General features: G+C 41.6%; 1 protein-coding gene across 3 annotated transcripts in view; it reads right to left on the reverse strand.

The window, feature by feature from the left end:
- Nucleotides 1–15,187, reverse strand: part of PREX2 (phosphatidylinositol-3,4,5-trisphosphate dependent Rac exchange factor 2) — a 287,717-nt gene extending 272,530 nt beyond the window's left edge. For all 3 annotated transcript variants that reach the window (XM_082600894.1, XM_082600893.1, XM_082600895.1), the window contains exon 1: nucleotides 14,893–15,187. In XM_082600894.1, the coding sequence (XP_082457020.1) occupies nucleotides 14,893–15,033 (141 nt within the window). In that variant the 5' untranslated portion in view covers nucleotides 15,034–15,187. The remainder of the gene's footprint in view (nucleotides 1–14,892) is intronic.
- Nucleotides 15,188–15,454: the final 267 nt, after the last annotated feature.

A 15,454-nucleotide genomic window follows, 5' to 3' on the forward strand; every position in this document is an offset into this window, starting at 1 on the left:
ATGGACCTAGAGTCTGTCATACAGAGTGAAGTGAGTCAGAAAGAGAAAAACAAATACTGTATGCTAACACATATATATGGAATCTAAAAAAAAGAAAAAGATGGTTCTGAAGAACCTAGGGGCAGGACAGGAATAAAGACACAGACGTAGTGAATGGACTTGAGGACACAGGGAGGGGGCAGGGTAAGCTGGGACGAAGTTAGAAAGTGGCATGGACTTATAGATACTACTAAATGTAAAATAGATAGCTAGTGGGAAGCAGCTGCATAGCACAGGGAGATCAGCTCAGTGCTCTGTGACCACCTAGAGGAATGGGATAGGGAGGGTGGGAGGGAGACGCAAGAGGGAGGAGATATGGGGATGTATGTATATGTATAGCTGATTCACTTTGTTATAAAGCAGAAACTAACGCACCATTGTAAAGCAATTATACTCCAATAAAGATGTTAAAAATAAATAAATAAACATTTTTAGACTTACAGAAAGAAATATGAAAGTAGTGGATTCCTGCATTTTCATCCTATATAAAATATCAAAACACACACAGATTTTTATTCCCCATCTGCTTCATTCACTCTCCTTGCCATTTAGAGTAACTAATATATTACACATTTTACTCATTTCTCTTGTATCTCCTGAATTGATTGGGAGCCCCATGAAATCAGGAATTTTTAATTCTTGTCAATGATATATCCTCTGAACCAAGAACAGTGATTGCCACACAGTAGGTGCTCAATAAATAGTCCCTGGAACATTAAGAATCAAAATATCTAGACTCTATGTTTTTTAAAACAATTATTGGAGAGGATAAATCATAAGGCTTATCATATTAGAGCTATTATTTAAACTGACCTGACACCTAAGCTATACTATGCTGAAAATAAGGTTTTTCACAAATTAAACAAGTTGGTTTTGTAAACAAATAAAAAAAAATCACTCTGATTCCATCCTCCGTTTTTTTTTTTTTTTTAGAATATTCTGAATGTCATTTATTGAAGTACGGTGCTATACAACATTATGTAAGTTACAGGTGTACAGTACAGTGATTCACAGTTTTTAAAAGTTATACTCCATTTACAGTTATTATAAAATACTGGCTATATTCCCCATGTTGTATAATATATCCTTGTAGCTTATATTATACCTAATAGTTTATACCTCTTACTCCCCTACCCCTTTATTGCCCCTCTCCCCTTCCCTCTCCCCACTGGTAACCAATAATTTGTTCTCTATATCTGCAAGTCTGCTTCCTTTTTGTTATATTCACCAGTTTGTTGTATTTTTAGATTCCACATATAAGTGATATCATACAGTATTTGTCTTTCTCTGTCTGACTTATTTCATTTAGCGTAATGCCCTCCAAGTCCATCCATGTTGCTGGAAATGGCAAAATTTAATTCTTTTTTTATGGCCGAGTAATATTCCATTCCACTGAATATATGTACCACCTCTTCTTTATCCATTCATCTGTTGATGGACACTTAGGTTGCTTCCGTATCTTGGCAATTGTCGATAATGCTGCTATGAACATTGGGGTGCGTGAATCTTTTCAAATTAGTGTTTTGGAGTTTTTTTGGATATATACCCAGGAGTGGAATTTCTGGGTCATATAGTAGTTCCATTTTTAGTTTTTTGAGAAACCTCCATACTATTTCCTGTGGTACTTTTTTTAATAGATTCTTTTAGTTCTGTCTTTATTTATTAAAAAATTAATGCAAATTTCACTTAGACATTAAATACTAAAGAAAATACTATAATATCATAGAATTGAATTTGAATTCTGGCAGGCTGGAAAATAATTTGTAGGGAGGATATATAATACAATAGAATAAAGCTATTTTTTTCCATTAAATCTTGTTAGCAGATTTTCCTTTTTAAAAAATTTATTCAAACATCCTGGCTGACTATCTGGATCTCTGCTAACATTTGCTTATATTTTCCTAATGCCACGAAAGTTGAATCTGACCTAAATCCTCAACTATAGAAATGTGTATGTTTAAAATTAAGAATCCATTCAAGTATCAACCTAATTCTCAAATTTTCTGACAGTCCAACTGATCACGTTCCTTATAACTAGGTCACCCTTAAGTACAAACTAATAAAAAGGGAAGTAAATCCCAAAGAATATTTGCTACTCTCAAAAAATTTCACCATACAGAGAAGGTACAATTTATATGTGAGGATTATTAGCTCACTGAAAAATGTACAGGAGAAATGTCAACTTCTCATATTTCAGTAGAAAACTATACTCATCCATCCATAGCATGATTCCCTTTTGGACTCTAAGATTATACAATTATATGGTTGTACTAATTGTCCTTGGTAGAAACTAAGGAAAATGCCCCTATCTAAATAACAGGGTTTATCTATCAAACTTCATTCTGTGCCTACCTGAATGCCAGTTACCCTCCCTCATCCAACCCATCAAAAGAAGTAGGCTTGGCAAACAAAACACTCCAGGAATAATGATCATTTAACTGTGGGGATTCACTTCATTTGTATTTAAATTACATTAATGCTTTCTACCAATGTGATCTATACAAAATCCATTGAATGCCAAGCAGTACATACATTTTGGAGACTAGAAGGGGTGTGTGTGTGTGCAAAATTGACACTTGTCTCAAATATTTTATGATTTAATCATATATGGAATAAACATGAGCTATATTTAACGCTATTTATATTTAACAGCTTCAACCTGTTGTGAAGTACTAAGTAAATAAGCACATAGAGATCCCAACTGACTCAAAAGGAATTCAATTAAACTGAAACTAGTCTCAGTAATGAAGTACATTACCAATGCGAGAGCTAGATTTTTTAAAGGTCTTGCATTTCCTCACTTCTGCGGGGGAAACTCCTGACTTCTGGGTAATCTCTGGCTCCTGAGTGCTTGCCTGGCTCTGACCCCTGTCTTGGATTGACAGTGAGCTCCTGCTGCTCGCCTGCTCTTGAAGGTCTGCCTGAAACAAACTACTGTACCTTCCTGTCTTTCAGCCTCTGTGTACCTCCGGAGTCAACAAGTTCTGTGTCCCGGTCCCAACACCTGCCTTGGTTTTCCTAGTCCTGATTAATCACGCTGCTCCCACCATCTAGAAATGCCCAGGCCAGCGAATCACCAGCAACACAATGGATCTGCTCAGAGTCCCCACTCTCCCACTTAGGAGCTCATCAGGGTGTCCTCAGGTGTGAGATACAAGGATATAAGCCTTGAAGGGAGTTGTGAGTTACACAGGAATATGCAGTGCCTGACATGAAACAAACACAGAATAAATAATGATTTCCAGATTATCCTGGAACTTTTTTTTTGTCGGGGGGAGACTTCCAAAAAAAATTTAAATCACACAAAATCTCCAAATCTCTCAAATTCTTCCTGTAGTCAAAGCCAAAGGGGCGGGGGGGGGGACCTTTAGGGAACCCTTACAAACATATGTAAAGAGATACATATATAAAATATGGAACGGACTTCTATATGGACAAGAATATATCATTTTAGGGTGAAATAATCCACATGGTATTTTAGTACAATACGTTCTTACAGTAAAGGAATCCAACAGTTAATATAAGTGATTTTCTCAGGAATGAGCTTAAAGTATCACTGACTCCAAAAAGGTGGCAGAGACTACTCTTTGCCTCTCAGTATGAATTGTCCACTTCTTAATTTTAGTATAAAACTCCCCACATCTCAGCTGTACACATGGCTGTCCAACTAGACACTACATTTCCCAGCCTCCCTTGCGGCTGATTCAGCTGTGTCATGTTCTGGCCAAGGGGATGACAGTGCAAGTGATGTGTGGAATGTGTCTCCCACCATCAGTCCCTCTGGGGCTGGAACATGAAAGCGGTTCTGGCAAGCCAACTTCAACCATATGGATACTGGCTCTCTGTCCTACAGACTCTGATTCAGTCGGTCCTAGGGGATGGTGGAGCAATAAGATAGAAGGACCAGAGAGGTCTCTGAATGACTTGATGGAGCTGAGCTGCTCACTCCCTTGGACACTGTTGGGCAACAGTATTGAAAAATTAAATAACCAGAGCACCAAGAGAGGATGCAAAAAAGGCATGTTGATTACATACCACTTCCATATTCACAAACCATCCTTCTGTGTTGTTTAAACTACTGTTGTTTGACCTCAGAGAAAGCAGCTGAACAAACATCCTTATAAATATATATAATAAACACAAAAATTCTGGCCTTCCGGAAAAAGAATTATAAGTACAGGCTTAAAAAAAAAAAACTGAAAAAAAAACCTGTTCTTTTTCTAAAGAAAAAAGCTAAAATATACCAGTAGAAAAGAAGAGAGCAGAGTTTTAGCATAATCCTGGGAAATCATTGCTGAGCTAGAGAAGATCCATTAAAGAAAAACTACAAATAAATTTTAAATGGGCAAAAAAATATATTAAAGTTTGCCAATTTGTTAATAATTTGCATAAATCAATAAGAATTTGGAAGCAAAATGTGAAGTTTCACAAAAATGACTAGGACAGAGTTAGATACAATAAATACTGATTTATCTTATAGGCCCATTTTTGATAGGCTACAGGTTAGATTTCTTTAATAAAGAAACGACTCCTTTTTTGTTCCTCTGTCATCCTCAACATGTGACTTCTATTTCATGGTCCAAAATGGCTGCCCCATCACCTGCCATCACCACCTCATACCAGCCAGGGAGAAGGGGGAGAGTGCATAGTCTTTTGTTATAAAAGAATACCTTAGGGGCTTCCCTGGTGGCGCAGTGGTTGAGAGTCCGCCTGCTGATGCAGGGGACGCGGGTTCGTGCCCCGGTCCGGGAAGATCCCATGTGCCGCGGAGCGGCTGGGCCCGTGAGCCATGGCCACTGAGCCTGCGCGTCCGGAGCCTGTGCTCCACAACGGGAGAAGCCACAGCAGTGAGAGGCCCGCGTAACGCAAAAAAAAAAAAAAAAAGAATACCTTAGAAGTTACCCATGCTGCTTCTGCTCACAATCCACTGTCCAGAACCAGAACCAGGACACATACCCACACTTAACTGCAAGGGAGGCGGGGAAATGTAGTCTTAAGACAGACAGTCATGCTAAAACTTTTATTACTACAGAAGAAAAAAGTAACGGATATTGGAGGTAATTAGAAGTCTCTGCCAGAGATCTCATTATTAAGAGGGACAAGAAAAATTGAGATAAAGGTGAATCTAGAATATTCCAGAAAATGTGTGAAATGTAAAATATATAAATAAAAAATATTTCTATATATATTAAAGTTATACAAAGTAGTCAAACATGACACAGATATACAGTGTATAAAATGGAAGTCTCCTTTACTCATAATTTCACCTCTGGGAAAATAATGAGTTATTAAAATAATCTTGGAATGTGTGGGTGTGGGACTAACATTTAGGTGAAAATAATGTCTTTCCGTAGCTCTTCCCCTAGTGCTACTGACAGATATAAAACTTTGGAATGTGAGATGTCATTTTTGGAATCCTAAGATTTCTTTCTTTGGGGCAATAGTCTCAAATAAGAGAAAAACGAGAATCCAAGGGAGCAAGAAACTAAGGCCAAGTGGAGGCATTACAAGGCACTGAAGGAAAACATCAATGTTTCTTGCATAACCACTGAAAATGTGTCACCATCTATAAAGCCTCTCCTCCTGGCAAGAAGACAAGTTAAATAGATAATTAAAATCACAAAAGTGGCAAAGCAAAGTCAAACATAGATATTAACCCTCATTTGACCTTCTCAGAGACATGAAGCTTTAAACTGAATAAAAATGCTTACCCATTCATATTCTGTATTGCTAGATTTTTGCTATAAACTCAGAGAATAGTTTCATTATCAGTATTCTAAATTTAACCAGCTGGAGTCATTTCTTAAGTATTATACCATTTAACCTTTTCAAATGAAGGGCTTGCCTTTTCATGGAAAATATGCATTTAGCATTAATGACAGAACATAATGTCCTTGGGCTTAGATATTCTCCAATGAGATAGGTCCTTTTTTGTACACTATACTTAGCTATACGGCAAGGCTAGAATTAAAAAACAAATTGTTCACAGATTCAAAGTCTGAAATCATCTATACTAATCAGAAGTGTTTAAATATCAGAACTTCAACGTATCAATGTTCTTAAAATCACAATCACTGAACTCATGGATCAAATGCAATAGTTCATGAGAATGGGGAAAAAATTAGGAAAAAAATGTTTTTATTAGATGTGTCAGGATTTGAGTGATTTCACTCAAAACCATTGGAAAAGTGACCCAACCACACTTCCAAGCAAAGAAACATTTACTAAGTTGAGAATAATAAAAATGCATCTGTTATGAAAAGTAAATATTATAAATAAGATTTTTAAAGAATTAATAAAAACAAGAACAACTGTTTTTAGGTCAAATAGGTTATACCCCAAACTCAAGCATAACAATCTTATTTGGTATTAAAATATAATGCCAGGTATGGAGTAAAAGAACACTCAAAAGACAAGTACTAAGAAAAAATGTAATCAGACTAAAATGTTGTCAGATAAACCAGTGTTTCTTTTTTAAAAGTGTGCACAATGATTGCTATGTGCATTAAATGTAATGCATAAATTTTATACAATTTGTGTCATGATTTTATAAAATGATTATTGCATTATTTCCAAGATTTGAACCTAGTCATAACAGAGGTAATAATAAATCAGGGGAACTTACTTCCCTCTTCTGACTTCTAAATTTGTATGTTGCATTTCAAAAGTCACATTTCACACTTCACAGTTCACCTACAGAAGCTGATTTAATTTTAGGCCAGCCCTGTGAGATAGTGTCGAATGGGTTTTCCAAATACGCAAGGAGGCTTAAAGAGGCTAGGTGAGGTGCCCAAAGCTACACTGTTTGTAAATTTCAGTGCCAAGACTTCAACCCTGGGTCATCAGGCCCCCTAACCTAAACCCGTGCTCTATACCGTGCACTTCACTCCACTGTCCCAACGCAGGAGAGAGAACTGCTGGTGAGCTGTCACAGGGAGATGCAAAGGCCACCCCAGTAGTCTCCGAAAGCTCTAGACTAAAGAAGAAGCGGAATTTTAAAAATATACGAGAGACAGCGTGCTTGTTCTTAGGCTCTGTCATGACATTTTGCCGTGGGTATGTTCCATGGCATACCACAGAACATACCAAGTGCCTTCCTTGCCTCCCAATGCCACGGGACTCTTGATTTACCAGAAGATTCATTTGACTTCCACAATGCTCTGCTATAGCTGCTTTAGTCCCCTGTTTTTATCTATCGTCTCCTTCTCCTTGGCTATACTCATCTCCCTCAAACATCCCTAGACAAAAATTATCCCTTTATGTTAATAACCTATTTCTCCCCTTGCATTTATCACCAACCTCCTTGAACGGCTTTTCCATTCGTCTTCATCTCCTCAGCTTCCACTCATGTCATGTCTTCCAGCTCATTCTTAGGCTTCTGCTCACACATGCTCCTGAAGCCAAAACCCTAATGATGTTCTAATTGCCAAATCCAGTGGCCTCTTCAGTCTTCACACTACCTACTTCTGTAAAGCTCTGAGAGTAGAAAGAAACCTTTCCTCTGGCAACTAGATCCTTCCTTGGCTTTCAGGAGATCACTCTCTCCTGGTTCTTTGCTTCAACCTTTGACAGCTCAGTTCAAGTCACCAGGGCACTCTCCTCTTCCCCTAAACTTTAAATATCAGCTCCCTACATCCTACTCTTGGTTAGCATGTTTTCTTCCTTGAATTGCTCCCCTTGTGCCATCTCATCTACCTGATGGCTTCAACATATATGATTAGTTATCAATACTTTGTAGATCTCTAAATTCTTGCTTCAGTTCCACATTATTATCTTCACAAATCACAGCAGAATTTACAGCTCAGCAAGTTGAAAACCAAATTCACTCTTCTCCTCCTCTCCACACTGTTCTGCCCCTTGCATTCCATTCCTGAATCAATGACACACCCCATCCTATCTTCAAACTAGAGGCCACCCTAATGTCCTCCATTCTACTTAAACCTCCACTTCTAAGTGAACGTAAATACTAAAGGTTCCACCCAAGAAACGTCTCATGGTTGTTGGGTGTCTGACGTTTTGTGGTTTGGTTTGATTTTGTTTGAGTTTTATTTGGGTTTAGTTCTTTATCTTCATCATCGTTTCTACCTTAGATCAAACATTCCACAGTTCTTACCTAGACCAGTGAAATGGCAGAAACTCCTAATGGATAACCAGACTTCAACTTTTGTTCCTCAACCCTGCTGACAGAATTCTCTTGCCAAGAGACAAAACTAATCTCAATAAAGACTACTCATTTTAATGTCATCAAATTATAATACCATATAATTATGCAGATGAAACCTTAAGACTAAAGACACATCCCTCTGTACAGAGAGTCAGTTCTAGCCACATGATTAACACTTCAAAAATCAGAATTATACAAGAGCCCCATTTAATTCACAGTATGTTTACTACAAGAGTCAAGGCATCTTAAGGGCTGCTTCCTGACACCACCCTCATGAATACACATTCAGGCTAACGACTAGAAAAAAAGAACCCAGTCAAGTCAGCCCAGGAGTAGTGCCCATTCAGGGGGATCAAACAGGAGCTGTCTTAAGGCTTACGATAAAAATAGGGCAGGGTCTGCAGACCCTGAGAGCAAGATCACTTTGTTAGGAGCAGAAATCTGTGTTACACAAACTAGACTATGTTTATGTTTTGTGTCCTTTCCAGGATGACTGGTCTGTGCTCTCCTTTAGTAAACAGTAACAACTTTTTGAAGGTTATAACCTGTCCCAGATTAAGACGAGCAAGAAAAGGTCTTCTCTGCATTCTTGTGTGGATTACCAAATAAGCAGTGTAGGCTGAGGGCCAGGGAGGTGGCGGAAATAGAGAACGAGCAGAAGGAATCCCAAGGCCAAATTCAAAGACACAGATTCAGGGAATCTTGGCCTGGCAACTTCTTCCTGTGAGAGACCCCCTTCCCAGTGCCAACCTTGGAGGTCTCAGACCTGTTTATTATTTTTTTTTATTTTTTATTTTTTTGGCTGCGTTGGGTCTTTGTTGCCGCACATAGGCTCCTCTCTGGTTGCGGCGAGCGGGGGCGACTCTTCATTGTGGTGCGCAGGCTTCTCATTGCAGTGGCTTCTCTTGTTGTTTAGCGTGGGTCTAGGCATGCAGGCTTCAGGAGTTGTGGCTTGCGGGCTCAGTAGTTGTGGCTCACGGCTCTAAAGCGCAGGCTCAGTAGTTGTGGCACACAGGCTTAGTTGCTCTGCAGCATGTGGGATCTTCCCGGACCAGGGCTTGAACCCGTGTCCCCTGCATTGGCAGGCAGGTTCTCAACCACTGCACCACCAGAGAAGCCCTCAGACTTGTTTATTATTAATAAGAGAGCATGTGTCCCCTCACAACTGATTTCCCATTGGCTTTAGTTGAAGTCAGAATTCTTAAGAATGGAACTCTTCTCAAACTGGCCTGAACTTACCTTATCTCCTCCCAAGAGCCAAAAAGAATACAGAAGCATTTATCCCCATTAATGAAGAATGTTTCAGCATCCGGAGCATGTCAGGGCATGCCAGCAGCCCCCGGCCTGCCGTACCATGGTCACCCTCAACGCGGTTACTCTCTCAGGATGGATCATTCTCTTCGGAGTCTGGCACATTCCTCCTCATCCCTCAGGAGCCAGCTCTATTATCACCTCTTCCCCAAACTGCCCTTGACCCCAGGCTGAGGGAGTCCCTTGATGCCTCCCTGACGCTTTGCTTATTACTCTATCACTTCGCCTCCCACACGGCATTGTGATTGTTTGGATACTGAAGGTTAGCACTGCAATGTATGACCTTGAGGGGTATACAGAAAGCCTAAGCATAATGTGTTGAATCTATTTATCTCTCCCTAGAAACGTTGGATCATGACTGAAAGAAGCTGTTTTCGGATTCATTCAAACCCCTTTGTTTGCTTCTGCTTTATTTGTCTGTTTGTTTTCTCGAGCACCTGCTATTTACAAAGCACCCTGATGAGGCCAAGAAAAGCATACAGAGGAAGTAAATGCATCCCTATTCTCTCAGAGTTTACCATCCAGAGGAGGGGGTTTTCTAACTGTTTTAACAATAACACAAATGAGAAGAAGGTGGGGCTGTGATAGGAGATGCCAGGGTGGAGAGCCTGAAGCCACACAATTCAGCTCCTCTGACCTTTTGTGAGGACCCCTGAAGCCAAACCCCAGAACCCAGAAGCTCTCAGGAGCACCATCTGAAAGAGCTAAGAGATGCACATACATGAAGCCAAGTCACATAAGAAATATGCAGCTGCTCAGTATACACTGTAAAGTACCATACTAACTCTGGCTGTCGTCACATAGGATGCAACCTGCCGTCACTGTCTTGAAGCCAAGATTACCATGGGACGGGCCAAACTGACCAAAGGGAAACACACAAGAGAAGAAGCAGAAACTCAGAGACACAGAAAAAGGGCAGAGGAGAATATAATAGAGACAAAAATCAGACACTTGGCATGGCCAACATCTGTGGCTCTGGATAGCAATTAGAATTAGAGACACGACTCAAGATTCTGGGGTATCTGAGGTCAAAGCTCAGACAGGTAACAAATTTCTAAATTTTTTGCTTACGACAAGACACATAGCTCAAAGTTTTCGTCTTAATGTGCCTACAACGGGGAATAACCGTGCTTTCTGATTTGCCAGGAACAATCCCAGTTTACATCTGTTTCCCTGTGTAATTATTAATAGCACACCCTTGCACCCTCAGAAGTGTCCCAGTTTAAACAAAAATTATACGATCACCCTGCCTCAACGCCACTTGCCACAGTGAGATGTGTCTACACAATTTTCCAAGCCTGGTGCAAAATTCAAACGTGAGACCTTTTATTCAAAAGACAAGACAAAAAGTGCTATTAAAGGTACGGAGGTGTAAAGCTGTTTTTTTTTTCTTTTGTGTATCTGCTCTGCTCACACCCTGTTGTCCCACTGGACTTCACTTGCAAAGCCCAAGTTCAAAGATAAAATGAGCAAGAATTTCAAGACAGTGATGGCAGAGCATCAAACTAAGCTTGAGGTCCTTCAGAGTGGGTAGCCCTGTGCGACTGTGTAAGACGCACCCTTGAAATCGGCCCTGGTTTGTTCTTTCTCCAGAAAACCAGTTACCACCTACGACTGTCCAGACTCTGGACATCAAATACTGGAAATTAGGTCCACAAAAGCATTTTTTTGAAAAAAAAAAAAAAGCTTTAGAGTACTGTAATGAAGCACAGAATTTCATTTCCCAAGCAAAACAAGAACATAAATTCAAATTCCATCACTCTCTACCATTTTATCTACAACCTAAAAATAATGAATCCAGATAATATCCATGGTCCCAAATGAAAATTTAGACTACAATGAACTGAAATAATAGTGTGTTACAATGTTTTAATACCTCGATGCCAGATTTACATGATGTTTCTCTTTTTTTTTAATAAATTTATTTATTTTATTTATTCATTTTTGGCTGCATTGGGTCTTTGCTGCTGCGCGTGGGCTCTTCTCTAGTTGCGGCGAGCGGGGTCCACTCTTCGTTGCGGTGCGCGGGCTTCTCACTGCGGTGGCTTCTCTTGTTGCGGAGCACAGGCTCTATGCAGGTACTCCATGTTTAATTTAAAGCTTCTTATTACATAATACACATGTGTCTGAGTGGAACTTAAGTAACTTCCACTATCTATACAGACCCAATGGACAAAAAACAAAATCAGAAATTTACGGATCATTGAGGAACTGTCCTTAAAAATGGGTGGGAGGTTTAGCAGATGGATGAACTCGCTGATTCCTCCATCCCTTCGTTCAGTAAGCATTTCTTGAGTACGTACAGTATCAGAAGCACTGCACAAAAGTCTGGGGAAACACAGGCGAGTAAAATGGGGCCCTGTCCTCAAGAAGCTTCCATTCTAGAAGAATGAGACAAAAGTAGACAAATCCTGCCTATGCCTGCTTTGGTGCCATGGAAGCAGTGACTACAGGGAAGAGTGGGTACCAAGCAGGGAGCTCTCCAGCCTGGGCAGGAGGGAGGACGGGATCACGAAAGTTCTACTGAAGGAGATGAAGAGCCTTGAAAGGCCAGTAGGAATCCAGCAGGTGGCTAGGCGCTACAGAGGAGCAGAAGAAGAGGCCTGAGGGACTTCCCTGGAGGTCCAGTGGTTAAGACTCCAAGCTTCCAATGCAGGGGACACGGATTTGATCCCTGGTTGGAGAATTAAGATCCTGCATACCGCACAAGAGGCCTGAGAAAGTCTGGCACCCCATGGGAAGACTGTGCCACTCTAAGTGACAGCAGCTTCGAGGTCAGAGCCTTGTTCAATCTAGAAGTGTGTGCCTGGGTGGTGACTAGAGAGAAGGTGCATGTAGATCATACATATTGATTCATCTGGGGGAGGAAAAAGGCAATGTTCATGGACTATCTGGGGGTCGGGGGATGAGGGGGGAGGTGCTCTCTCTTTAAAAGGCCAAAAGTTGGAAATGAGAAGAGAAAGCATCTTATTAAAAAAAAAAAGTTTTCCCCTCAGGCCATATGATCATTGAATCAAGAGCAATAATACAAATTGTTTGCTTCTTTATGGGCCTGTAAGTAAAAATATGTTCTTGGTAAAACCAAAAATATGTTTTTTCATCTCTGTAATAAAGATAAGAATTACCTTCACCCATGCTGACGACTTGAAGCACTGGCAGAAATAAAAAACAATGACTAATCTAACAAATATTTAAATTTGACTTAGGAATTCATTATCCAATTTTTGCAGCAAATTTACCACTGCACTTATTTAATACTACAGGTATTTTTTTAAAAAAATAACTTCTTTTGTTTGTCTGCATTTTTGACCATTTCCTTAGGATGGATTCCTAGGAAAGGAATTACCAGGCAAAAGGGTTTGAATATTTTTAAAGCTCTTGGTACATATCAGTTCAGGATAAAATTAAAACTAGATTGACTATATCAACTGAAGCTAACTGCATAAAATAGGTGAGAATGAAATGTTGCTATAAATAATACCCAAAAAAGAAAATCTCATAATGTATTATAAGTAGATCTTAGGCTCTGAACGTTTATAAGACTAAAAGGAAGTCAGGGTTAACCTTTGTTTCGGAAGACTTTCAGGCCAATTAGTGTTTGTGTGTGTGTGAACGTGTACATAAAAAATAGCAAATAAAGAAAAGGAAAAGTGGAAGAGTCCATAACTTCTGAATGAGATAAGAATGAAATCATAAAACTACCTTCTTGTAAAGAGTAAAATGCAATTTATTTTATACCTCCCATAATTCTGACTTAACTCTATACAAAATTACATTATCAGTTTTAATAATCAGGTGTTAAGATTAGAGGAAAAACTGATGTTTTAAATAAAGATCAACAAATTGGTTTTTAAGGTAGGTTAGATTAGCTGACTATTTCTGTAAATTAGGACTTTTTTTGTTCAGTATTTTTTCATACACCTCCTGAAAGGAGTAACTAATGCAGCTTGAAGAGTCACCCAGATTCTTCAAAAGCCAAAGGACTTGGTCACCAACAAAGTTTCATGAAAGCCAAATTTGAAGCTATGAAAAGTCACATTTCCTTAAAAACATGCTTTTTTGACATTGCTGCATGGAAGTGTACAACAATTCTACTTATCACCAATTACCAGTATATTCTCAAATACCCACACATGTCCAAAGAATGTGGCTCCTGGGGGCTCAAGTATATTGATTTTAATTTGAGACGTCAACCAGAAGCCAACCTGTGCATCTCACATCCCTCGAGACGGTGTTCCTTCCTTCTTGCCAGAGCCAAGGAGTGAATTTCATGATTTTCAGCAAATAGTTTACCTCTTTTAGAAAGCTGAGCAGGAAGTCTGGCCTTTGAGACATTCCCCTTCAGACCAAGGGGGTATGGAATAGGGTGGTGGAAAGAGAAAGTTAGAAGATTTGAGGGAGATTTTAGCAAAGGCTAAAGGTCCTCAGTCTGTGAATGATGCTCTCCCGTGCATCTGGGCGGAGAGGAACCAACCCTCAAATTCTGTCTTTGCAGCGGCGAACAGAAAAAAATTCAACTTCTGAGTGACGTCTAAGAAGTTTCCTTCCCTCAGTTTTGCCCCTCCTGGCCCTCACATGAATGAAACATTTTCAATGCAGACTTCCAGTGAGTCAAGCTGAAACTCTGAAACAAAGTTCCTGCGAAACTACGAAATCTTGAAGCTGCTGGATGGGAGTTTTATTCTACCGCTTTCCTGGTCTCAGTGTGAACACGGAACACGGGACCCGGGAGCTGAACCCACGGGGGCGGGGGATTTAAACAGCAGATTTAAACCCCGGGCTGGGGTGGGGAGAGCAGACAGTAGGACGAGGATGCGGTGAGCACTACACGTGGCTTTCATATCCAACAGCTGCTGGAGATCATAACCCCGCCGCCCTCCGTACCCCTCACCAGAATCCTATGCTCCAAAGATTATTATAACTAATGGGACTTCACTGCCATGTGATCTGAATAATGAACTCAAGCTCCAGAAGAATCAGGATATATTTTTTTTTACCTCGAGGTACCTGAATGTAGCAGACAGACTTTAACCACCCTGCCAGAGTCTTCAAACAAAATCCCCGGGAAGGAAGACAAGGGAAAAAATAAAAATAAAAAAATTACACAACGCACTCCAGCAGACCAGGGAGGGCGGTAGAGAAGAGTGAGGAGAGACGGGGCAGCAGGGATTCCCTGAACCACAGCCTTCGCACACGCGAGCTAACTTTTCGCCCCGGCCACTCGGCGCGACTCCAGGCAGTAAAAATGACCCCCGCCCCCGGGGACCCGGCGTCGGCGCGCGGATTCGGGTGCCCGCGATGCCCGGACGGGTCCCCGGTCCCCGTGCAGACAATGCCGCGCGCGCCGCCCGCGCCCCGCGTCGCCGAGAGCCCCTCACCGACACCAGGAACTCCAGCGTGCCCACGTAGTCGCGCTCGGTCTTCTGCAGCTCGCTGAGCACGCACACGCGCAGGCGGAGCTGCTTCTCCAGGTCCCGGGCGCTCTCGGCGCGCCCGTCCCCGCGGCTCTCGTCGCTCATGGTGGGCGCCGTGCCGCCCGCCGCTGCCCCGGCCCCGCGCGGCCGGCAGGGAAAGTTGCCGCCTCCGCCGGGTCTGAGGTGGGCCGGGCGACTACACGCGCAGGGGAGAGGCCGGGGCGGGGGCGGAGGAGGGGGCGCCCGCCGGGAGTCGGGCGCGGGAGACGGGGGGCTGTGCCGAGGCCACTCCCTCCCGGGGGATGGGGCTCCCGCCCGGGACCTGCGCACCGCGCCCCGCGGCTCTGGCCTCGCACTGCCGGGGCTGGAGGGGAGGCGGCTCCGGCAGCCCCAGCGGTGACTTGGACGTTAATCAAATGCTTTGTATCCATGTGACTCCGACCCTTTACCCTTCGCCAAATCTCAGGAAAAAGGAAGCACAACCCTGGGGAAGTGTGTTGCGTGCCAGCTAACTAAACACACACAC

The sequence above is a fragment of the Mesoplodon mirus genome (genome assembly GCF_964341445.2).
Source record: "Mesoplodon mirus genome assembly, chromosome: 16".
NCBI classification, from domain to species: domain Eukaryota; kingdom Metazoa; phylum Chordata; class Mammalia; order Artiodactyla; family Ziphiidae; genus Mesoplodon; species Mesoplodon mirus.